The sequence below is a fragment of the Diceros bicornis genome, chromosome 25 (assembly GCF_020826845.1).
Source record: "Diceros bicornis minor isolate mBicDic1 chromosome 25, mDicBic1.mat.cur, whole genome shotgun sequence".
In the NCBI taxonomy this organism is placed as follows: Eukaryota; Metazoa; Chordata; class Mammalia; order Perissodactyla; family Rhinocerotidae; genus Diceros; species Diceros bicornis.
This window is the reverse complement of record NC_080764.1, coordinates 3,482,311-3,507,098: the sequence shown is the minus strand read 5'-3', so window position 1 is coordinate 3,507,098 and position 24,788 is coordinate 3,482,311. Positions and strand designations below refer to the sequence as shown.

The 24,788-nt window shown below is 50.2% G+C and overlaps 1 protein-coding gene across 2 annotated transcripts in view; it reads left to right on the top strand.

Annotated features, from left to right (window-relative positions):
• TBC1D22A (TBC1 domain family member 22A) overlaps window positions 1-24,788 on the top strand; it is a 347,433-nt gene that overhangs the window by 289,198 nt on the left and 33,447 nt on the right. For both annotated transcript variants that reach the window (XM_058568130.1, XM_058568127.1), the window contains one exon: window positions 7,626-7,721. In XM_058568130.1, coding sequence (XP_058424113.1) covers window positions 7,626-7,721 — 96 coding nt within the window. The remainder of the gene's footprint in view (window positions 1-7,625; window positions 7,722-24,788) is intronic.

Below are 24,788 nucleotides of genomic sequence, written 5' to 3'. Positions count from 1 at the left end.
TTCTAGCAATATCCGGAAACTGCATGATGATCCTCAGTAGGCAGGATAGCTGAGCACCCCACCCCCCAAATCTGGAGGATCCACACACGCGATGGTGCTTTCCTGATCTGGGCTCTTTGGATTTCTGCAGCAAAAAGAAGGGAGAGCCTATGATTTTGCAGTTGACCAGCTCAAGGCCCCTGTCCCTGGGGCTGAGTGGGGAGATCAGCTTCTGTGTCCCCTCCCACCCCATCCACTGCATCTGCTACAGAACCACGGAGGCAGACAGACCTCCTGTCGGCCCCAGGGCCATCACTCAGTGGATTTTTCAATTCTCTGGCTGTCCTTTCCCTCCCCAGACTAGCCTGGAGCCTGGGAAAACCGGGAGATCGGGATTTGCAGGTCGGGCCTGGTGCGATGGCAGCCGGAAGGCCTGGACTGGGGTTCAGGCCCCTCCCCAGAGCCTGCCTCGCAGCGGGGCCCAGCACACCGCTCTGAGACAGCCCAGCACTGTGCTTCCCAGTTGGTTGGCACTGTCATCATCCAGCAGCCTGGATGATGGGGGGGCTTCTGGAAGTCACATCTCTTCCCTTGGAGAGCTCTGCCTGCTGAGGGGCAACACCCCAGGCTTGTTTGGAAATGGCTGGTCAACTTGGCTGACTTTGCCCCAGTGGAGAAGGCCCTGATTGAATGTGCCAGATCCCAAAGATGACAGAGATCCCTCTGTCCTGAGCCGGCCGGGCTGTGAGCTGCCTGTGGTGTGTGGGCAGCTGCTGCCAAGATGCGGCCCCCTAATCCTGCCCCGCCGTGGCGATGATGATATTTATTGTTCGGGTTCAGCTTCATTAAAGCAGAAGCCCATTCTCCATTATGATATGAATTTTTTATTTCTTAAATTGCTATTTTAATATAATTTACCAAGTCGCCGAAGACAGATAATCCACTTAAGCGAAGCTGTGAAACTCCATTTTTCCCTAATGCTGTGTTCCTGTGAAAGTGTGGCTTGTACTGCATTCTGCTCACCAGTTGGAGACATCTTGTTGGGCTGCAGAATTCACAGCCCAGGCCTGTGAATTCCCAGTGAGGGTGGGTACCAGGGCTGGCCTGAGGCTGACCTCTGCTCTCTCCGGTTAAATACAAAGCTGTTAAGCAAATTAAGAGTGTAAACAGGATTCCTTAGAGAACCCATCATTCCGGAACCTGGAGCCCTTTCCTCCCACATTTGCAATGCTAATCACCATTGTGCATTCCTGAGGGCTGGCTCCCTGAGGCCTTAAAGAGTTGAAATTTTTGTATGTTGTTCAGTCAACTTCAGTATTTGAAAGGAAAAAGGGATGTTTCTTTAGCTGTGTTCTCAGAGTCAAGCTTCCGATAATTCAGCCTGGCAGTTTCCCCTGTGCTCCCGGCACCTGATTTAGTGGATTTGGGGGTGTGTAATTTCATTCCATCTCTAATCCTCCTGTGGGGCTTGGGGCAGGAATTACAAAGAAGGGGTCATGGCCCAGGCCAGTGGGAGGAAGGACGAGTGAGCATTAAAGATGACAGTGTAGGAAATGCCACAACAGAGACCTAACCACGCTCATGGGCGGGAGGGCTGGGACCCCTGACTGCCTGGGAGAAATGGGGAAGAGCTTGAGGAATGATTAGGGTTTGTCTGGCTGAGAAACTGGGGAGGTATTCCCTGCTGAGGCAGCAGCTGGTGCAAAAGCAACGGTGAGGCCGAAAGGGTCTGGCAATAGGGGGAAATCGAGAGGGTCCACTGTTAGATGGGAGGTGGGGCAGGGCCCGGGATATCAGAGGGTTTAGTGTCATGTTATGGAGTTTGGATGTTGTGTTATCTAAAGGACGTTGTTAAATAACTCTGTGACATGATAGGAATCCACTTACTTAGAAAGGGCGTCCTAGTTGCTGTTTGAGGATGTGCTGGAGAGGGCCAGATGCAGATGGGGAAATCAATAGGGTCCGTTATGAAGGCTTTAGTGGAATTTCGCTGAACTTGAATTGTTAGTTGATTTTAGTTCCAACAGAGAAAAATATTTTAAATTTTAGCAAAACTGTATCTAGTGCATCAAGTCTATACTGCTAAACTACAGGAGTAATCCATTTAAGTTGTTAAAGTGAGTTGATTTAAAGGAAAATAATAGGGCAGAGCCTTCCATTCTGGCGGTGGTGGACTTGGTATCCAAAAGGCCTCTCCTGTCACAGAAGACACCGAAGGATACTGGTGTACTTCTTAAAAACATGACCACAAAGGAAGAGAGACTGCCAGAGACCAGAACACACAAGAAAATGTAAATCTAGAGAGAGAAAGGAGCAGCACGCAAGCAGGTATTCACCCTGGGGTATCGGCCAATTAATTTCTAGGGCCCTCAGCCTGGTTTTAATGAGCCACAGGCAGGAGACAAAACCTGGAGACTGTTCAGACACTAAACAGGAGCAAGTGCTTGCCTTTCTTGGCCTTGGCCGTGGAAATTAAAGAAAAAGGAGAGGAAACACCTCCCCTCAGGATTTTCAACCACAGCCCCGGCATTCACGTGTCTTTGGAGCCCCCATTCACGTTACTAATTTGTCCTGAGAAATTTCAAGCAGCAAATTGAGTTTAAAGCAAGCTTGGGATACTAGTGCCCTCAGGCTCTGGCAGAAGCAAATACAATCCGCCTTCCCCCACCCCGAAGAAAACCACTTTTGATCGAGCCTCAAAAAATTCCAACAGATAAAAGTTCCAAGGAACATTAGCTCCACAAGGGGGAAAATGGCGGAAGTACAGGGAAGCAAGCCACCAAGAGCAAGAACCAGCGGAGACGGCGAACTGCAGGAGACCCACGAGACTACAGATGTCAGGGTTCTCTGAGATACGCTAGAAGATTAAGTCTAGTATGTTTAAAATAATGAAAAGGAATATATGAGATGAAAGAAGGAAAGGGAAGCCATCACAATTTACAAGGCAGGTCTGAAAAAAGAACCAAGTTTTAAATTTAATAGATGAGTTAAGCAGAAATTGTGATACCGTTGACGAGATGACTTATGAACTGGAGAGAGATGAAGAAAGTTCTTCTCCCAGAGAGACGGAGAGATGGAAAATACAAAAAGAGAGGTTAAATGAAATGGAGAATAGAGTGAAACTTTTGCAGATGATGTGTTCGCTATCTTGATTGTGATGGTGATTTCACAGGTGTAGACACATAGCAAAACCTATCAAATTATACACTTGAAATATGTATGTTTACTGTATGTTACTTATACCCCAATAAAGCTGTTTAAAACAGATGAATAATCCAACGAAAGTTGACATATACTTGTAGTCATACCAGACCCCTGCCCCCTCCCAAAAAGATTTAAGGCAAAAGCATTCCTTGAGATAAAGGAGGTCATATATATTGATATTGATATAGTTTAGTACGCCAGGAAGATAAAACAATTTTAAATTTGTATGTGCCTGATAACATGGCTTTTTTCAATTATATAAAACAAAGATTAGCAGAACTATAAGGAGAAATCAAATCCGCTCTTGTAATGGGAATTTTTTTAACACACCTCTCAGTTGTTGATAAATCATAAGCAGACAAGAAAATCAATAAGGATTTTTAGAAGATTTGGACAACACTATTGATTAACTTTATCTAATGGACATGTATAGGACGCTGCATCCAAGAATCCAGAATATATGCTCTTTTAATACACACCTAATAATAACAGTAGCTGGCATTTACACATTATTTACTATGTCCTAGGCATTATCCTAAGTGCTTTACGATCGTTAGTTTATTTAATCTTCATAACCTTTTACAGACGAGGAAACCAAGGCACAGGGAGGCCAGGTGCCTTGTCCCTGTCACCCAGCTAGCAGGTGGCAGAGCCAGGACTGGAACCCAGGCGCTCTGGCTGCGGGGTTCGTGTTCTTCATTTCTAACTGTGCTGCCCTGTGGGGCATTTGTGAAAACTGAAGGTGTTCTCCTCCAAAGAGCAAATCTAAACCAGCTTAAAAGAATTAGCATCATGTAAATCTCATTCTCTTACAACACAATTCAGTTACAAATCAGTAACCAAAAAAAGCTGAGAAGACAAAACACAGTTAAAAATGAACCACATGTTTATAGATTTTAAAAAACATACTGATAAGTAAGCCATGATTCAAACAAGGAAGCCATAAAAAAAGTAGCAAATTCTTAGAACTTAAGGATAGTAAAGATACTATCCATTAAAACTATGGAACCCCCTGGAGCCAGCCCTGTGGCATAGCATTTGGGTTTGCGCGCTCGCTTTGGCGGCCTGGGGTTCGCAGGTTCGCATCCCAGGCGTGGACCAATGCACTGCTTATCAAGCCATGCTGTGGCGGCGTCCCATATAAAGTGGAGGAAGATAGGCCCTGATGTTAGCCCAGGGCCAATCTTCCTCAGCAAAAAGAGGAGGATTGGCAACAGATGTTAGCTCAGGGCTAATCTTCCTCACACACACACACAAAAATACAAAGTGTGGAATGTCCCTAAAGTGGGACCTTGAGAAGGAAATTTATAGCTGTAAAAGCTTGCTTATATTAGAAATGAAGAAAAGCCCAACATTAATGAGCTAATCGTCTACCTTATGTTAGAAAAAGAACTGAATGCTTTAAAAATAAGTAGGAGCTACTCTACTTTTGTGTTAGGAAGTATCCACAGTAAAAAAAAAAAAAAGTCAGTAGAAGAAAGGATGTAATAAAGAGAGCAGCAGAAGTGAATGAAATACAAAAGATCAGCAGACCTAAAACTGAATCAAAAGTTGGTTCTTTGAAAAGACATGAAATTAACACATTTCAAGCATGATTAATAACTAAAATGAGAAAAGGCACACAAAAGTGATGTTAAGAATTCCAAGTAGGATATTACTACAAATGCAACCGAGATTCAAAGAAAAATAGAATAGTATGAAGAAATTTGCAAACTTAGATGACAAATTCCTACAAAAATTAAAATTTCCCCAAATTTGAAAAAGTCTGGAGTGTTTTATAACCATATAGAAATTGAATCAGTAACACAAATCTTTCCACAAGGAAAACATCAGGCCCAGCCCGTTTTACAGGGGCTGTCTAGCATACATTGGAAGGACAGATATCCCAGTTTTGCACAGACTCAGAATGCAAAAGGAGGGGGAAAGCGGTAAACACAACCTTCATACTTAAACCAGACAGGGACAGTTCAAGAAGGAAAATGAGAGGCTAGTCTCACAAGTGTGAACGCAGAAATCCTAAGTGGAAGATTAACGAACAGGACCTAGCTATGATGAAAAAATATAATATATTGTGACCAAATTGAGGTGTCTGGGAAACAAGGTTGGTGTGACATTAAAGAAACTATTACACTAATGTAATTCACCACATTAACAGATTCAAAGAGAACAGTCATCCTCTCAATTGATGCGGGAAGAGTGTCTGATGAAATTCTGTAAGCATCCGTGGTACGAACTCTAGTAAATTAGGAATAGAAGGGAACTGTTCTAACCTGCTACGTGTTATCTACACGAAAGGCCTGGAGCAAAACAAACTTCATTATCCGGAGTGAAATGTGGAGAGCGGGGTCCCTTTTAAATCAGGAAGTAGAAGGCAAGGATGCAGCTCCCCTGTCAGCAGTTCTGCTCAACATACTAATGACGGTTCCAGCCAGCCCCATGAAATAAGATACAGAAATACACCTGTCTCTAGTTTCTCTCCTTGCCATGCTCACTCACGCACTCTGGTTAGCCCTCCTGCCCGCCAATGACCTCCCTGTGGCTAAATCCAGTGATCACCCCCCGTACTCAACTTGACCCTTCTGCAGCATCTCCTATTCTGCATCTCCTCCCAGCTCCCTGGACATTCTTGTTAGGTTCTTCAGTCCTCCACATGTACTTCTGACCTGGACCACAGGGCCACCCTCTCACACTTTGGACTCTTCTGTCCAGCTGCCTACCTGACATCTCCACTAGGATGCCTAACAGGTGTCTAAAGCTTGGCACGTCCACAGAACAAATTCACAGCCTTCCACCAAAACACTTTCCCCTACAGACTTTTCCATGAAACTTTCCTCCTCTTGGGAATCTTCATCCTTCCAGTTGTTTGGGCCAAAGATGTTGGTGTCATCCTTGGTTCCTTTCTTTCTCTCATACCCCGTATCTCCCATATTCATCAGCGTATTTTGTTGACTCAAATTCAAAATATGTCTAGAATTTGGCCTCTTCTCACAAGCTTCACTGCTACCCCTGGGCCCCAGTTGCCACCACCTCTTGCTTTTATTATTTCCATGGCCTCCTCACCTGTCTCCCCAGTCTGCCTCTCCCCACCCTGCCCAATGCCAAGTCTCTTCTCAACGTGCCAGCCAGAGGCATCCTTTGGAAGCACAGGTCTTTCCTCTGCTCAGAGCTTCCAGTGGTCATGGGGACCAGCCAGTGACCAGGGAGGCCCTGAGCATCTGGACCTTCACCCCTAACTCAGCTGGTGCTTCTGGACCTTCACCCCCAACTCACCTGGCCTTCACCCCCCGCCAGCTTCTGCTCGGCTCACCTCCCTCGCCGTTGCAGCCACACTCATCTCCATGCTGTTTCTGGAACATGCCAGGTAGTCTTGAACCTCTGGGTCTTTGCATTTCTCCCCACATATCTACATGGCTTCCCCTCTTTGGGTCTTTGTTTAAATGTCACCTTAGGTGACTGACCACCGTATTTAAATTGCAGCCCCCCTCTCCCAAATGCCCCTGGTATTTCCCGTCCCTCTTCTTAAGGCCTTATTTTTTCCAGAGCATGTCACCATCTTCTATGCTATACATGTTATTTATTTACTTAGTAAACCATTAATAGTAGTCATACAGGTATGACATGAGATGGGAAAATTGTGAAGATGACACTCTGAGAACCAGAGTTTTGAGAACCCTGGTCTCAGAAGTTGGCGGTATGTAGCATGTACTTAAACTAAGGCTTCAGCCACCGGGGAGGGGGCTCCTGAAGGAAGGATTTGTGTGGGCCCCGAGGAGGTGAGCTGATCCCCCAGGTGATCTGCGGTGTGTGCGGGGAGAGGGAGCATTGGACACAGCGAGGAGAGGTACAGGATGATGACTTGAGGGCTTGTCACAGTCAATGGGACAATGGCAGTCAATTCCCTGCCCCTCTACTTCGCTCAGCCTCACGTCCCTGGGGACGCCCCCGGAGAGCAAGGACCTTGGGTGAGACAGACCCAGGCTGGTGCCCACTCTGCCGCTCTCCTCCTGGTCAGCCGGGGCAGGCAACTCAGCTTCTGTTCTTGTTTCCTTGCCTGTAAACGGAGACTCCCTCCCTCCCGAGGTTGTTGCGTGAGTGGCTTCAGCGCCTGGTGTAGAATTAGTGCTCCCTGGATTTGCCTTTTATTATTGTTGGTTATCATCTCTGCAAGAGAAGAAACGAACAGCTGTTTTTGAACTTGCATGAAACCTGGCCTGCTCTTCACCTCCTGTTTGTCAGGCTGCTGGTACTTAAAGAGAAAATCGTATTTGTTTTAATGAGGTGAAAACTGTAAAAGTAAGGCATGAGGAAAGCGAGTGAGTCCACACGCTTTGGTCCTCTCTGACCCTGCCTCGGTGCCGGCTGTCGCAGGTACTGCGGCCACGTGCCTGCCCCGCCCCTGCCCCGCCCCGCGCTGATGTCTCTGCTTGTGTTCTCTCTTGCAGTCTGAACCTGAGGGCTTCTCTCATTTCCACTTGTACGTTTGCGCTGCTTTTCTCGTGAGATGGAGGAAAGAAATACTAGAAGAAAGAGATTTTCAAGTAAGTAAATGCCTTTTCAAAAAAACCGGAGTTTGATTTTCTGCTAGGAGAGGTTTATTAAATTTCAGTTCACGGGGTTGTTTGTGGAAGAGCTTTGAGACGCGCTGCCTGCGTTTCACCACTGACCCCCTGCTGTTTGAAAGCTGTCAAGCTGAGGAAACACATCTGGCCATGGTCACGTGGGGCGCCAGCTCTGCCCACACCGTGCCTTATTAAATGTGGCTGTTTCTCAGGCTCCCGGAGAAGCTTCCTTAGGGGCCAGAGTGTGTCCTCAAGTGTGGCCCCAGAGGGGTGGGATGTGGGGCCTTGGCTCCCAGAAGCCTCGTGACGGCAGCTGGCTGTGATATGTTAGGGAAGGTGCTGGGGGGTGATCAGACAGCCCGGGTGCCCAGCCACTTGGTAGCTGTGTGACTTGGGCACATTGCTTAGCCTCTCTGAGCCACAGTTTCCTCAGCCCCTTAATGGGAGAGCTGCGCTTGTACCCTTTCATCAGAGGCTCTGTGCTTGACCGCGGGGCCCCATGTGGGCCAGGTCCCCATCCCCAAGTGTGACTCTCTGCGGTGGCTCGAGTACCATGTGGGGGTTGACCCCCTTGCAAGGTGATGCCCGCCATTACCCAAGGTGCTGGATGGGCAGACCTTCCTCCAGTGCCCCTGGGAGGGGCTGGGCCATCTGTGGTGCAGTGAAGAAAACACCAGCATTGGGGACAGGGACCTGGCTCTGCTGCTGACTGGCTGAGGGGTCACTGTCAGGCGCTTCACTGCCTGGCCCCGGATCTTTCAGGTGGGGACAGGCTAGGAGGCCCTGTGACCCTCGGTCATAGTGTGGGGCCCTGAGCAGCCCTTGGCCTTGTCGATCCTCAGCCTCTGTGCTTGTCAGGCGGCTCTGAGGGTCCCGGTTCTGCCTGCCGAGGGCCATGGGGAGGAGGCCGCGAGTCCTGTGCACTGCCCAGTGGCTTTCCCTCTCTGCCAGAGGAGAGGCTGAAAGAGAAGGATCTCTGCTAGGCCTGCCCGTATGCCCTGAGGTGTTCCTGGGTGGACGGGGAAAATGAGTCGTTGTTTTCACCCCAGTTCCTGCCCTTTGTGTCAGCACGGGGCTCGGTTGTGCCCTGTCGGGAGCATTGATGCAATAACCAGGTTCCAGGCCGGCTGTTGCTCCTGCCTTGCCCCTTCCAGCGTCCGATCATTGTCTGTAAAATGGGTAGAATGCACCTGCCCTGCCCTATCCCACTGAGCTTATGCGAAGCTTGTACGAGGCTGCTAGACCCAGGCCCTCCTGGACCACCCAGCCTGCCTTTGTCGCTTTGCATCCGGGAACCTGGAGGTACTGAGAGAGGCGGATACTTGCCCATGTTACTAAGTAAGGTAGAATAAATGAGGCGACTAGACTCGTGGTCTCCCTGCCATGCCCACCACAGTTTCTCCCCGGTGTGCTCTCTCGTCCATGGGAGGTGCGGAAGAACAGTGCTGGCTGAGCTGGGCACTGGCCTGCAGACCGACTGGGCTGTTTATTTGAAGGGAGAAGGGCCCGGCTTCCCGGGTGCACAGCGGCCAGCCATGGTGTGACTGTGGCCAGTGTACACACCTGTGCCTGGGCCAGCTTCCCAAGCGCCTCCTGGAAAACAGGTGATACAGGTGACTGTTCCCCAGAGATTCAGGTATCTCACCAGGTCACCAGGCTGACCGGGTATCTCGGGAGTTTCTGCCTCACTTATGTTTGGGATTCTCCAGTTGGGGAAGCTGTTTCCTGGAGGTCCCAGGCAGACATTGCTGCCCTCCCGGGGGCCGTGCCTGGTGGGGGACAGTGGGGAGGAAAGAGCTCGGGGGTGAGGTGAGTTCCTGAAGCCATAGCGTGCTGAGCATGAGAATGTGCTAAGACGGGAGGCTCATCATCGTCCCAGAAGTTGCTCTCAAGCCCCAACTCTGGGCAGCCCCTAAGCCACAGGTGCCCAATGAGTGGCCCTCGCCCACTGGCGCTTGAGTCTGGTTGAGGAGAGAGACCCATAAACAAATGACTGACCTTAGGCAAGAGGCTTTGCCACTCTGCCCTCTGTTTCTTCCACCTACTCCCCAAATAGGGACAGTGCTGCCAGGGTCCCCTTCCCACAGACCAGACACACACTGGCCATAGGGAGTGTGCCGAAAGCCTGTGTTGTCATTGTTATGAAGTGCAACAGAGGGGCCGAAGCAGGGCCCTGTCCCCCCTGGGCTGGAGGTCAGAGGTAGGAGCAGCCGTGGATGCGAGGGTACCTGAGCTGGGTCTGGGGAGGTGTCTAGCCAGGATGTCAGTGTTGGGTTGGCCCCGGCCACTCCGGGCGCCTGCCTCGTTTGGGCCTCTCGTCTTCCCACCCCTCACACGAGAGCCCATGTGATGAGGCTGCCTAGGGCTCTGCAGTGTGGCAGACTTGACCCCACTGACAGCGTTCCTGGCGGCTTTGGAAGATGTGATGACGGGCCCCGCTCTTCATCAGCCCGCCATGTTTTATCACACTTTTTAAGAGACCTAGTGTGTTTGCTGTTTGGCTGGAGACATTGCCCTGTTTTAATTAGAGGGGTGATGTGGACAGCTGGTTAAACAGTTCAGAGCCCCGCTCACTTAACAACGTGAGGTTGATCGAGGCCAGGAGATGAGCACAGCTGGGAGCCTGTGGAGCCCTGCAGAGCGCGAGGAGCAGGGAAGGGGCTCAAGACTGATTCTTCTCTCAACTGAGAGTGCTCATGCTTTGATGTTGTTGGGGCTAGATGGAGAGCATGTTACGAACACCACAGTGTGTTGTGGAGAATTGAACTAAATGGGAAAGGAAATAAGAGAACACAGAAGTTAAATAAAGAACCTTTGGAGTCCTGGTGTGCATGGAGGAATTGCATCTGCAGTTGTGACATTTAGGAAGATGATTCTGCGTCCATGGAAGACAGCCTGAGTGACTGAGACCCAGACCCAAGTCTCCAGCAGTAGAGCATTCATGGAAAAGGCTTTAAAAGCCCTCGCTCTTTGCAGAATTGTAATTTGCCCCTTGGGAAATAACGTGTTGCTTTAAGTCATTTCTATAGGAACGAAATCCTATTCTGAGGATGGAGTCTTCCAGAAGAAAGGCAGAGACTTTCCTGGTGTTAAACGCAGCCCAGTGGTGGGGATTCCAGGGAGGGAGGGCGATGGGCTTTGCTCCCTGAGTTCAATTCCCAAAACATGGGCAGGCGATGAAAGTCGGGGTTCTGCCTCTTTGCTGTGTGCCTTCCCTCTGAAGCCTGCCCAGACCGTGGTCTGGTCCATCCCAAGGACCCAGTGACACTGCGGTCCCTGCCTGTCGTGAGCTCTGGTGCCCGGGAGCTTTGTACTTTTCCTTCAGGTCCCCTGGCCAGAGCTCGTCCCATCCCTTGTGCAGATGACACTGATTCCCAGCTCCATCGACTGTTCGCCCTGCAGGTGCCGCACACCGGGTGTCCAAACAGGGCCTCTCCCACCAGCCTCCGCCAGCCATTGAGGTCCAAGTCTCAGCGCCCACAACCTGGCTCCTGCCCTCCTGTCTGCCTTTTTCTAACCAGATTTTGTAGGGTCTTTGTGGTGGAAGGAGCTTCCTGTGTGCCAAGTCTCATGTCCCTGGCAGTGCACCTGGCACACTCCACCTCATCCTCGCCCTCTGTGGGGTATTTTGCAGTAAGAGAACTCGGGGCCCAGAGGGGGTCAGGCCCCTCCGCCCTGCCTCAGGCACACGTGGCTGAATAAACCTTTGGAAGGTCAGCTCCAGCGTGTCCAGCGCACTCGGAAGCCTCCATGGCTCCCATCTCTGGGGCTCAGGTCCTGATCCAGAACAGCAGACGTGTCTGTGAGGCATTCGTACGCTCCTTCTGAGCACGCTCCTCCTCGCTGGTGGGAGACGGAGTCACGCCCCGGGTGTTGGTGTTACTGGGATCTTTGGCTGATTTATAAGTGTAGCGAGTGTTACAAATGGTTGAAAATAAGCCACCCTAGAAAATCGTTATATCCATTTTACCCCCCAAAGGTCTAAGCTTCTTAGTTTGGCGTCCCAGGACACAGGGGTCTGACTGCAACCCCTGGCTGTCTGGTCGTTGTTCACAGCCAGCCTTCTCTGCCTCCAGAGCCTCGTTCACCCCGCCCTGGTGCTTGGCAGAGAGGACAGCACCCAGGTGGATCGTTCCTGCCCTGCCAGCCTCCTGGGACTGTGACCCAGAAGCAGTGTGGGTGCAGAAATGCTCTGTGAGATTGAGAAATTATCCACCCATGGAGGAGTTGGCATCATTGTTTTTTATTTTGAAATAGCAAGTCCCTTAGACACAAGAGGAGATGGCAGTGTATAGCGTTTTGTTTTTCAAAGTAGAGAAAGTAATTAATTGATGGTGAACAGAGCATGGACCTTCCAGTGAAATCACGGGCCTTCTCTGTGGGGACCTCAGGAGCTTAGAGCTCTGTAAATATGTCCAATAAAGTAACCCACTGCAGCATATTTGTTGATGAATGACCAGCCTCATCGGAGAAACGGCTTCCCGTGTGTGCCTCGAGGCTGCCAGCTGCGGGAGGCCTGGGAGCGCAGGGAGGACCGGGTGGAGCGTCCCGTGTCTGGAAACCCCATTCAGTCCGCAGAGGGGTGCTCAGTGTGAGTCGTGGCTGCCTTGCCCTGCGCCCCGCGTTCTGGTGAGAGCCCCCGGCTGCCTGGTAGGCGCTGTGAGGAGGCCCCTCGTGGTGCCAGCTGTGCTTGGCCCAGGCGCCTTCCCCTTCGTCTCCTTCGGGCCTCACAGCGCTCAGTGGGACCAGGCAGGAACAGGGGAGTGCAGTGCCCAGTGGGAGGGCCTCAGGACGGTGGTGACAGCAAGGCTGGAGCATGGAGCCTTGGGGAGAGGAGGGTGGGGACTGACTGAAGGAAGGAGGTGGAGGGAGCAGAGTCAAAGGAGAGTGAGTGGGAAGACTGACAGCTAGAATGTAAGGAGCCACGAGCCGTACAGATGAAGGGTGCGCAGCCACCCGGCTGGAGGGGCAGGACGACACAAACATGACGAGGACAAGGTCCGCAGTATTCCCATCAGACTTTAAGGAGGAAACGTGAAACGTGACACTGTGGCCACATCCTCGTGAGAGCAGTGAGCTGCGCCTCTGCAGTTAGAAATCCTGGGGCAGAAACTTCTGGGAACATGGACACAAGGCTCCACGTCTCACTTCTACAAGTCTGGATTTGTGCGCTCTTCTGTGTGTGTGTTAAGCTTGAATTTAAAACTTACGAAACAGACAGAAATTGAAGCAACCATAGGAGGAGACTTTCAGCATATTTGATCAGGATAAAATTAAGGTTATTATGAATCTGAATTGCAAAAAATGGGGGTGGCTTAAGAGTTCTGGGTGGAATTTGAGTCGTACAAACAGAAGACACCTTTTTCTAAGTATATATTAATCATCTGTGACCTAGGCCATAAAAACTGTCAAAATCTAAAAAACTGGAATAATACGGGCTATATGCTGAGCATAATCCTTTAAAACTAGATAATAATAAAGTTAAAACTGAATAGTCAAGCATCTGGAAATTAAAGAGCCCTCTTCAAGACACGTGAGTCAGGGTGAAAGTGATCCTGTGGATAGGGAATGAGATCCAAACATATAGGATGTGGCCCATGTTGGGCTTGTAAACAAATTCATAGCCAGAATGCTTTTATTATTTAAAAACATTAAAAAAAAATAAAACTAACCCTTTAACTCAAGAAGTTAGATATGGAAAAATAGTCAACTTATGATAAAGATGATAAAGTAATTAATGAGTAAAAATAAATGGCTAGAAATCATTTTTTAGATTAGAAAAAGCTAAGTTAAGTAAAATTAAGTACATCTTAGAGAGGCATTTAAAAATATCAGTAAATAGGCCAAGCTTGAGTAAGTGGAGCTGAGATAAGTGAGTGCAAACAGTGGTCCTCCTCCACGTTGGGAAGGAGGAATGTACTCTAGATTTGGGGAGAATAGAAAATGCCAAAATTGCCTCAAGGTGAGGTTAAAAAACCTGAATGGACCCATAATTTTGGGATAAATTACAAGATTGTCAAAAGTCTTTCTTTTAAATATGGTTCTAAGGGCAGAAAATGTCTTACCAGTGAGTTCTTGCAAACTTTCTGAAAGTCTTTAGCTGTGTAACCTACCCAACTGTAAAGAGAATGGAAAATTTGGTGTTCTCTTTACCGAGCTAGACACCTGGGCACTTACTTCACATTGGCCTGTCTCAATCTTAGTTAACGACTTCTGTATGTGTAGTGTCCGTGTGTCTGTCTGTCTGCCTGTCTTCCACATATAGGGAGTTGTATGTATAAAACGCCGTGAGGTCAGGGCCGCTCTGCCCTGCTCACCAGGCTCCCTCAGCCCCTGGCACAGTGCCTGACCCGGGATAAAGGAATTATTTACTTATTTATATAAGAGACAGCACCTATAAAAATTAGAATCTAATTTCACTTGCAGTATAAATCCAGATATATTTAATAAAGTACCAGCAAATTTAATCCATTAATATATTAAATTAAAATATTCCATAAAAATGTATTTGACCCCGGGAACTTTGAATTGGTTTACTATTTATAAATCTGTTTGTGTCGGGGGTTCCACTTGTGCAGGGCTTCGTTAAAAGGGTCATGGGCCTCAACATGGGGTCCCGCTCATGGCTGAGATTTGTGACCACAACACGGCAGGGATACACAGCCTGGTCATTGAGGGGCAGGCGCCCCGGAGGAGTGAGGAGGAATCCGGCTCAGGCTCCTGATGCCCTCCCCACAGGAGGCGCGCAGAGCCTGCTCTCGCTCCAGCAGTGAATGTGGTTCCTCATTTCTGCCCGGGAAGCCTGGGAGATACCCAGAGCCCAAGGTTTTCATTGGGGAAAGGTCACGAGGCACCCTCTGCCCGTCAGAGCTCCAAGTCCCAAAAGGAAAGCCGACGTTCACCATGAATCATAAGTCTCAGCAGGCTGGGTGGAAGCACAGCTTTGTCACTTGGGAGCATCTCAAGAGCCCAAGTCCTGATGCAGCCAAGGGTCAGCCCTGCAGCCAGGCCCTGGAAAATCACGTCTGCTGCGTTAGTTCTTCCCTGCTCACTGTGGCTGTGACATCCGAGCAATAAACTAGCTGCGTTATGTCACGTGATATCTTAAGAGATTCAGTAGCTTTTCCTGAGTTTAGTAGAAAGAAAAATCATCCCTACTCTTAATAAAGTAGAAGTAATACTTATCTTAACATACTAATGAATATCTCAAATCAACCACCACCAGTACCTGGGGAAACGCTAGGGATGGTCCCATTTAAATCCACAACAAACTTCTGTTTCTGCAATATGATGAGTGAATGTTTGGTAAAGGCTCCCTCATCCACCCCCATACGGTGTACACACATGCGCAGATGGACACACACACACACCCCACGGACCTTAAAAATAGATTTTCTAAACACGGGACTCCGCAGGGAGTAAACTAGCACTGGGACTGGTGCTTGCCCTGAAGGCATCTGCTGGTTCCTGCTGGAGGGCCCAACCCCACGTGTAAACAGCCTGGTGCAGAGCGGAGGAGCGACCCTGGAGCCTGAGCAGGTGGAGGTTGGTCAGAAACCCTTTACATAAGTCAGGACCCCTGAACCCAAGTGAGACAACCAAAACAGACAGAACTGGGTGTGTGGGCTCTTGCTGGTCTGAGACTTGGCTCTGAATGGAACAGGAATGAGAGAAAGTCTCCCCTGAGAGTTCCCAACCACACACTCACCGTCCCACTCATTTGGGGCCAGAATTTATATTACTTTTGTGACTGGAACGCCTCACGCTAAAATGTTAATTTAAAATGGCCACAGCCCCACGTGCCTAACCCAAGAAAACATCAACTCTCTCCAGAGTGACACATTTTAAGCACGACCTTGAAGTCGTAAATGTCTGTATGTCTGAAACTACATAAATAGAATTAAAAGTCAGGTGAAGAGAAGAAAAAGAATTCTCTCTCACAGACAGGATCAAAACATATGTCTTTAATATACAAAGAACTCACACAAATAACTAATAAAGACAAAATGCCCTTGTGGAAAATGGATGAAGACGGTCAGAACAGACAGTCCACAGAAGGATTTGTGCCACTGTCTAGTAAACATAAATGTGTCTTCCAGTCATTAATAAAGAATTGAACGTTAAAACAGATGCTGCCTGTCAAATTAGTAATGCTCTTAAAAATGCACCTCCTTAAAATTGATGACGTTGGCATAAAACAGGCATGTTCCTCCATTCCTACAAGGGTGTAATCTGTAACCTTTCTGGAGAGCTGTGAATAATTTATGTCAAGAGCCTTACCTGTGATCCAGTAATTCCCCTGTTTATAATCATGGGAGAGCAAATTATAAACAGCCTAAATATCTGGTGTTAGGAGAACAGTTCCCTAGATTCTGGGTCCTTGCTGGTTGGAATATTTTATAACTACTAAAATCGTATCTTCAAATAATAGTTCCTGATGTGGGAAAATGTTCTCAGCATATTTTTATGTGGGGAAAAGCATAATCTGAAATTACATGCATCTGTACATGAACATACACATAAATACATATATACATCTATATACATATATACATATAAAACACGTATGTATAAAATGCACATATACGTCTATATGTGTGTATAATATGCTCACACATCTACGTATGTACATGCATATAAAATGCACATGATCTACATCTACACATAAAATACATACAGTCTGCATACGTACAGGTATATAAAATACATCTACATGTGTATATGACATCTACATACGTACATATGCATAAAATACATACATGCATTTACATGTGTATATACATGTAAAAAAGGATCTCAGTTTCGCTTGTTATATATATAGAAAAAAAGTTATATGAACAGAAATCACAGTGTTAGCGTTATTTGGTTTTGGTTACTACAATTATGGATATTTTTATTTTCTTGTTTGAGCGTTTTTTAAGCTTTCCAGGTCCTCTCAATATGTTGTCACCAAGGTTTTTTCACTTGGGTTAATTCCCACCTTAACAAGGTGAGATCCCTGACCTTCCCCTGGACGCCGCAGCACGTGTCCCATTGCACTGGGATCCCCGTGTCCTCGCATCTGTCCCTCAGCTCACACACACGTACACGTGCAGACACACACACACATACCGTGTGGTCCTCAGAGGCGAGAAACACGTCCTGCTCATCCGAGGACCCTCAGGTGCCTGTGAGCAGTGACGACTGTCAATAAATTCTTCCTGAGTGAAGGAGTGAAGGCTGGGAGTCGGGGAGGAGAGTGTGCAGGGTTACTAAAAGGTTGCACGAAGAGGGAGGTGAGTGTTCTCTGGAGTCCCCTCCGACATGACAGCTCAGAAGCTGCACGCACTGCTCTTGAGACTCTCTTCCCTTTGGCCAAGCTGCCGCTTCATGCAGCCCACAGGTCACTCTAAAAGTTTGCATTTTATTAGTTAAGCCAAGCTTCTTTCTTCCATGTCATCAGTTTCCCCATCTGTGGAGGAGGAATTGGATGAGGTCATTTCTAAGTAACCGAGTGAGATCTGTATGCAAACTGGGCTGTATGTGACCTTCAAGCCCCCTCCCAGCTGGCCGCCCCATCCCTGGGCCCAGCCCTACACTCTGTGGACCTCTCTAAATGAACCTTACCGCAGACTTCAGGCATCTTTGGTAAAGAAGCAACTAGTAAAGACATTGAAAGATCTGTCGGGCATCTCTGATTTACAAAGACAGAAAGACACCACCACCACCCAAAGCGGAGCTTTGTGGAGACTGAGTCGGGCTCAGCATGCAGAAGTGGGGCGAGGTGGCCTCGCTCCTCGCCGGCCCTCTGACCACAGCCCCTGGGTTCCTTCCACTTGCTTCATGAGAGGCCTTAGCAAATGCTCCTTCACCAGGGCCTTCATCCAGCTGGACCTCTGGGCCTCTGCAGATCAGTTGCAGCTTCAGAATTCTGTGTGGAAGTGGGTGGAGAGAAGATAGCACTCACTTGCAGGGGTGGGGGGCTTGTCATTTCCAGTGCTCCCTCGGGAGAGCCATGGTATTGACGACCACGAGGTCACAGACCCTCCAGGAGGCCGAGGAGCATCCTCACTGCATGCCGCTGGCCAGGACCTCCCAGGGGGACGTGGGAAGTGCCTTTGCTTTCCTTTGGCCACGCGGCCTTTCCCTTTGAAACCAGAGAGTGCCCGAGTCAGTGGAGACTTCCCTCTGTCCAGGAGCCTGCAGGCCCCTGTTTGAGGCTACCCGTGACCCCTCGTGCACAAAGCCCCCTCACTGTGAGTCCTGGAGCATGGGGCACAGCCTTCCATCCTCACGAGCCTGGTGCCTGCTGGGAGTGGCAGGGACAGCTGTAACTGGCATGCTTCTCTGTGTACCTGCGTTTGGAGTGCCACCATCTTCGTGGACAGATCCATTGCTGTCTCAGTTCGCTGGTGCACTCACACTCACCATACAGCTAATTAGTTCACAGGGTGTCGTCCTATCCGCTGGGTCATAGAAATGGGCCCGGAGCAGGGCTTCATGTCTGTGTCAAACTGGACTAATTTTGCAATGCTGACTGGCCTTCGATGGGTTAATGGTTCTATACAGTTTGTATCTCATCCTGTGTTCATTTGAAGCAGCAAATGTCACGAAATGCCAGAGTAAAGATCAATTGTCTTTATCGTTTCAAGACGTTTTAAAGACAAAATTGAGTCATTCGAAAACTAGTCTTTAAGTGGATTATTGTGCCTTCCTGTGCTCCTGTGGGTTGCTGCATGTGTTTAAGTATGGGGTTGCGTGGCTGTGTGTGGCGTGGTGTGGGGTTTGTGTGTTTGTGTGTGGTGTACAGTTTGTGTGTTTGTGTGTGGTGTGGGGTTTATGTGGCTGTGTGTGGCGTGGTGTGGGGTTTGTGTGGTTGTGTGTGGCGTGGTGTGGGGTTTGTGTGGCTGTGTATGGTGTGGTGTGGGGTTTGTGTGTTTGTGTGTGGTGTACAGTTTGTGTGTTTGTGTGTGGTGTGGGGTTTGTGTGGTTGTGTATGGCGTGGTGTGGGGTTTGTGTGTTTGTGTGTGGTGTACAGTTTGTGTGTTTGTGTGTGGTGTGGGGTTTATGTGGCTGTGTGTGGCGTGGTGTGGGGTTTGTGTGTTTGTGTGTGGTGTACAGTTTGTGTGTGTGTGTGTGGTGTGGGATTTGTGTGATTGTGTGTGGCGTTTGTATGGTTGGATGTGGTGTGGTGTGGGGTTTACGTTAGCTGCTTGAACCTTTCTTGAAGAGGAGCTCTGGGGCCCAGACCCCTTGCCTCTCACGGTCTGACATAACATCATGAGGCTCTTAGGAAAGAGCACAGTGGCTGGGTGGGTAGCAGGATGCGCTCAAGGCCGGATAAGACAGGCTGGACGAGGAATCCTCGCTGGGAAAGGCCGCTCAGCAGGACATTTTACAGCCAAGGCCGACCTAGCCCTGGAGTCCTGGCGGCTGCTGCACTGTCGGGCCCTGTCTGCTGCCGCCCTGGGGTTTTGACAGGGAGCCGCGGGGTCAGTAAACCAGAAGAAACATTGGGGATGGTGTCCAGGCTTCAGAAGGAAGGGCTTTGGGGGACGTGGGACTCAGGCTCAGCTTTGAGGGGCACGGAGCTTTCCTTGTGACGTGTGGCTGCAGAGAGCAGGCAGACCTTTGTGTGCTTAGCAAGTGGTAGGAAGTGAGCTCCCGGTGCCCACTGCTCAGCTGAGGAACGGCGGTGCCCAGCCCTTGGAAGCCTCTCTGTCCATCTCCATGGCTGCTCCTCCCCCAGCGGAGGGGAGCGTGACCTGGGGCGGGACCCATGCAGAAAGGACGCTGGGGAGCCACGTCCATGGCCCCGCATCTGGGAGGCACCGGGACCCAGTCTGTTCTGCAGCGTGGGGCTGGAGCCTGAGTGTGGCGGGGAGGAGGGACGGCATGCAGAGTCGGGGCTCTGCCCACTGCCTTGTTCCTAGTGCTGAGGTGCGCCCACCGCGGGTTGGGCCGCAAGGCTGGTCGGTGAGCCAGCTGGGCCAGGGCGGCCTTCCTGCAGGTGAAGGAGGCGTTATATTTGTAGCTGGAGAAACGGTGGTCCTTCATGGTGCAAGGGGCCTATGGGGGAGCAGGCCATGAGTTGGGGTGTAGACTCGAGTAGGTGGTCTGAGTACAGCTGGCCTGCAGGACGCAGACTGGCCAGTGCTGGGCCTCCCGGCAGTTAGGAGGGTGCGGGTGGAGGCCTGGGGGACAGAGAAGACCAGAGCCTGCATCTGGGCGAGTCCAGCTGACCCTGACCGCTCCCTGCTTCAGGTCCAGGGGCGGCAGGGCCCCCTCCTCACCCTGCAGAGCTGCGGCCCCAGGGCCTTCCTTCCCTGATGGCCCCCCGGCACCCCCAGATAGTCCCAGGGCTGGGGAAGCCTCTCAGGAGGTGCGAGGCTACGAGACATCGTGGACAGACCAGGGAAAGAGCAGGGAGGCCTGTCAGATTATGAGCATTTTCTCCTCCTAGTCCTCACACACATACCAGCAGGTAATTTCCTTTTCAGACTTCGGGAATTGGGCCCTCCTTTTTAAATTATACCCCTCATTATGATAACAGCAGTGGAGTTTGAAGATTCAAGTCACTTCTGACTAAAGTGAGGCATAGGCTGCAGAGTTTAATAGCAACTTTCCTATTGGAATTAGTGAGTGAAGGTTGACAAAATGGCTCATGAAGAAAGATGAAAGGAAGGAGCTTGTTGAAAGGGCTCTGGGTGGCTTATAAGGGTCTTTAAGTCTAAGAAGAGTAATGAGATCTTTTTCTCTGTGGCTCAATGAAAGCAAGAGAAATTTGAGCTACACCAAAAGAGGAACTTCCTCATGCCTCTGTGAAGTAACTTTCCAAGGATGTCCGCTGGCGGCTTTGCAGACTGGAATGTGACGGACCAGCCCTGGTCTGAGCTCAGCCCAGGCTCCTAGAGAGCAGCGAGGGCCAGTGGCTGGTGGGGACTGCTTCTCGGTCTCAGGAGGTGGGGGTGTTATGACCCAAGGTGTTCACACCTTACCAGTGTCAAGAGTGCTGTCGGAGCAGGGCCCACTTATAGCGCTCGAGAGCACAGGACGAAGATGGTGACTTTTTACAGGGTAGAGGGAGGGGGCCTTTTCAGGTGAGCAGAATACGGGGTACAGTGAAGCCCCTTCCCACCATTCCTCAGCCCCATTACATACGGCACACACTTTCTTCTCGTAACTGAGTCGAGGCTAGTGGGTCCAGCAGGACATCCGCTGAGTGCACACTGCATGGCGGGCTGGGTGACGTGGAGCCTGCACTAGTCCATCTCTCCTAGCTCCGTAGGAGGTGCCCTCCCCACCCATCCATCCGTCTGTCCATCCTTGCGCCATCTGCTCACTGAGTGCCCTGTGTGCTCCAGCATTGTGCTGGCCCTGACTGTGAGTTCAGGCAGTTTGGCGAGAGAGCGAGGGAATAACGTGCAGATCTCTATCGGAGGAAAACAGGAGTGCAGGCTCAGAGAAAGTACTAGTAAGTGGCAGACTGGGGCCAAGTTCAGGCCTGCTTCTTCCCTACCTGCCCGGCAGTCGTGGGAGCGGAGCCCACCTCCTTGGGAGGGAATGCCCGGTGCCATGTGGCCCGAGGCAGCTGCATCAAGGGCAGGGTGGCCCATTTGCCCTGCCTAGGCTGGGGGGACCCCCAGAGGCATCCGCCCACGGTCCAAAAGGGGAAGGCGGGACAGTGTTTGGGGGAGTTCCGGATCATCTGAACCCGGTTTCCTCATCCGAAGGGAAGGCGGTGGCTTCCAGCTGTCTGCACCCAAGGGTTGCTGGAAGGGGTGAACAAGGTTATGGACAGAGGAGGGGCTCGGAGCTGCTTCCCACATTCACACATGCATGCATGACACGCACGCGCGCACACACGCACGCACACCCTCAGAATCTCTTACGAAACAAGGCGGGGGAAAGAATTGACTGTTCTTTTTAGACTCTGAAAAACAAACTCTTTCTCTCTTTGCAAATGGGGACTTCTAGCTTAAATAGCCATAAAGAACCCCCCATTGCCACGTAGGGAGTGTTTGGATTTCTCTCCACATGGTGACCCTTGTGCGTCCGTTGTTGCAGCAAGTCCCCCTCTGAGCTGCATTTGGCTTTCATGCGTGACCACGCTGCTCTCGGTGTCATTGGGAGGGTAGCGCCGTTAGTGTTCGGAAAGAGGGCGCATCCGCCTTGTGGTTCCCCATTGAAGTAACCCAGGTTGCAGCGGCAGACCTTGTCAGTATTGCAGGAGGTCCTGGGGCCGCGGAGGGAGCGGACTGTCCATGTACCAGTTGCTGATGAGGCGTCCGGGTGCCTGGTCTCCCGGGAAGTGCCTGGCATGCGTTCTCTGGGGCAGGTGGTCTTCACCGTCCCCCCTGAGCTGCGCAGGCCCAGATCGAGGAGGCCCGCTGATTTAAGAGATTCAGGCCTCTGCTTGCCCGCCCGCCTGCCCATCCCGTCACCCCACCGTCCACTCCACATGTCCCCAGTGCTTCGCCTCTTCCCAGAGGGGAGCCCCCGAGGGGGTGGCTGTGGGCCTTGTAGACTCAGAGTGGTGGAGGAGGCAGGAGGAGCTGGCCATCCTGTCCCTGCGGTTCCTGCCTGCCCTGACACAGGCCCTGGGTGCCCCTGCCCTCCCGCAGTGGGCCATTTGCCGTGGTCATTTTCCTTTTGAGACTGAACTCACCAGGCAGCTTTTGAAGAAAAGAAATAGGAGTCTGGACAAGGCTGCAGAAAATCGATTTTGTCCCACGACTGTCCTCAGACACGTCTATATTTCTATTAAATCATCTCTCTCTGCCATGGGTTTCACTTTTTCTGGGAGCCAAGCAGCTGGAACCAAGCCCACGTGGCTGCACCCTGGCTGCTAACAGTCATCTCAGGCTCCTGGAAAGCGAGTGAGTGCCCGGCCAGTGTGCTCCTCTGTGTTCAGGGCACTTAGGTATCAGTGGGCTCCACAGTCCTGTGGAAATGCCTAGTGCTTCACCAGGTCATGCCTGGCAATACAAGTGACAGCCAAAGAAATGTGACTATCGGCCTGAGTAAAAGTGCACATCCCTTTATTGACAGCCTGTGGTGAGCACCCGTTTCCCTGCGTGCAGAGCAGGGGAACCTGCTATCCTGGGTGTCCAGGGTTAAGGGTTATTCTTTTTTCTTTCTTTCCTTTGAAATTATACCGTAATGAAGACTGTCACCTCTTAGGAAATGATTCTTAACCTTTTTGTTTTCCTGGGTCCCATCATTGATGGGTTTCAGCATGGTTCCTGAGAGCCATGCGTTATGTTAGTGATTTAGTGTGAATGTTAACGAAAACTGAGAGAGTGTTAACTTTCAGTTTCGTGACCCTCATTGAAGTTAACAGAGGTGCTAAGATCCTGAGGATTATTGCTTATTATTCCAGCAGTTTCCCTTTATGATGTGGCAGTTCTGTAAATTCATGGAGAATTGCTCAGCAGAGAGGTTCTGGAACTGAAAGGGGAGAAGGGTGGGGCGGGGACTCTTCCCAAGTTTTCTTGCCCCAAGCTCATACCTGAAAAATATGTTTTTTTAAAAATTTTATTAAAACTATTCATGTTGGGCCGGCCCCGTGGCTTAGCGGTTAAGTGCGCGCACTCCGCTGCTGGCGGCCCGGGTTTGCATCCTGGGCGCGCACCGACGCACCACTTCTCCGGCCATGCTGAGGCCGCGTCCCACATACAGCAACTAGAAGGATGTGCAGCTATGACATACAACTATCTACTGGGGCTTTGGGGAGAAAAATAAATAAGTAAAGGTAAAAAAAAAAAAAAAAACTATTCATGTATATATTTTTATTTTATTTTATTTTATTATTTTTTGTGTGTGTGTGAGGAAGATGGGCCCTGAGCTAACATCTGCCAATCCTCCTCTTTTTGCTGAGGAAGACTGGCCCTGGGCCGACATCCATGCCCATCTTCCTCCACTTTACGTGGGACACCGCCACAGCATGGTTTGCCAAGCGGTGCGTCGGTGCACGCCCGGGATCCGAACTGGCGGACTCTGGGCTGCCGCAGCAGAGTGGGCGCACTTAACCACTTGTGCCACTGGGCCGGCCCCGTCATGTGTATATTTTTAAAAGGAAAGTTTTAAAAAACTGTTTATCAAAAAAGAGTTCTTCCTTCTCCCCACCTTCCTCCCACCTTCAGAGGCAACCACTTTCAATTTTTTAAGTTGTTGTCTTTAGTTTTTCTTTTTCATATTTCTCTCTTTCTAAGTAGCTATTTCTTGATTTTTCAGCCTTAAGTAATGACTGTCTGCAGCAGAAAAGGAAGGTGAGAATTATGTTCTCACTCTCCTCCGCCCCTGACACACTGTCTGCCCTGTACGACCCCCCAGGCTCCAGGTTGTCAGGATCAGACTGACCTGGTGGGGTTTGTTCCTCGTGGCCGTGTGACGTGGAGTCACGTCGTGTGCTGTGGTCATATTCCGTTCTTGTGCACGTTCTGTTTCTTTGGTGTTAACAGTTGTCTTAGTTTTCTATGAACTGTTCACTAACTCACCCCAACCAGTTTATCAGAAGTAGCCGTCTCTCCAGGAATCCAGCGCAGCCAGCACTCCGCACATGGCATCCCCTTGGACCATTGCTCCCTGCATCCTTCCCTCTGTGTCTTTCCCTCCACGCGGGTCCGCTCTCCTGGCGCCTGATCCCGCGCCCTCTTGTCTTGTCTCCTCCTTTGGCAAAGCATGCCCTTCATGGCCTCCCTGAGTCCAGGAGCAGGGAGGGGTGTGAAATGCTGGGTGTCTGAGGATGAGCGTGTTCTGCCCTCTCGGGGAGAGTGTGGAGGCTGGAGACAGCTCCCTCCGGCCTTCAAACGTGCTGCTCCGCTCTCTCCTGCGTCCCTTGCTGCTGCTGAGACAGGCAGTGCCATCCGACTCCAGTCCTTCACGTCTGCTTTTCTGCCCCCGCCCCTGGAGCTTTTCTCTGTGCCCTCTGTTTGAGGCATCTGGCGATGTGTCTTTTCATCATCCTAGTGGAGCAGTCACTGGGCAAGTTCAGTCTGGAAAACTCCAGGTTTTCATCTCTGGAAATTTTCCTACGTTATGAACTGCCGCCACGTTTCTCTTTCT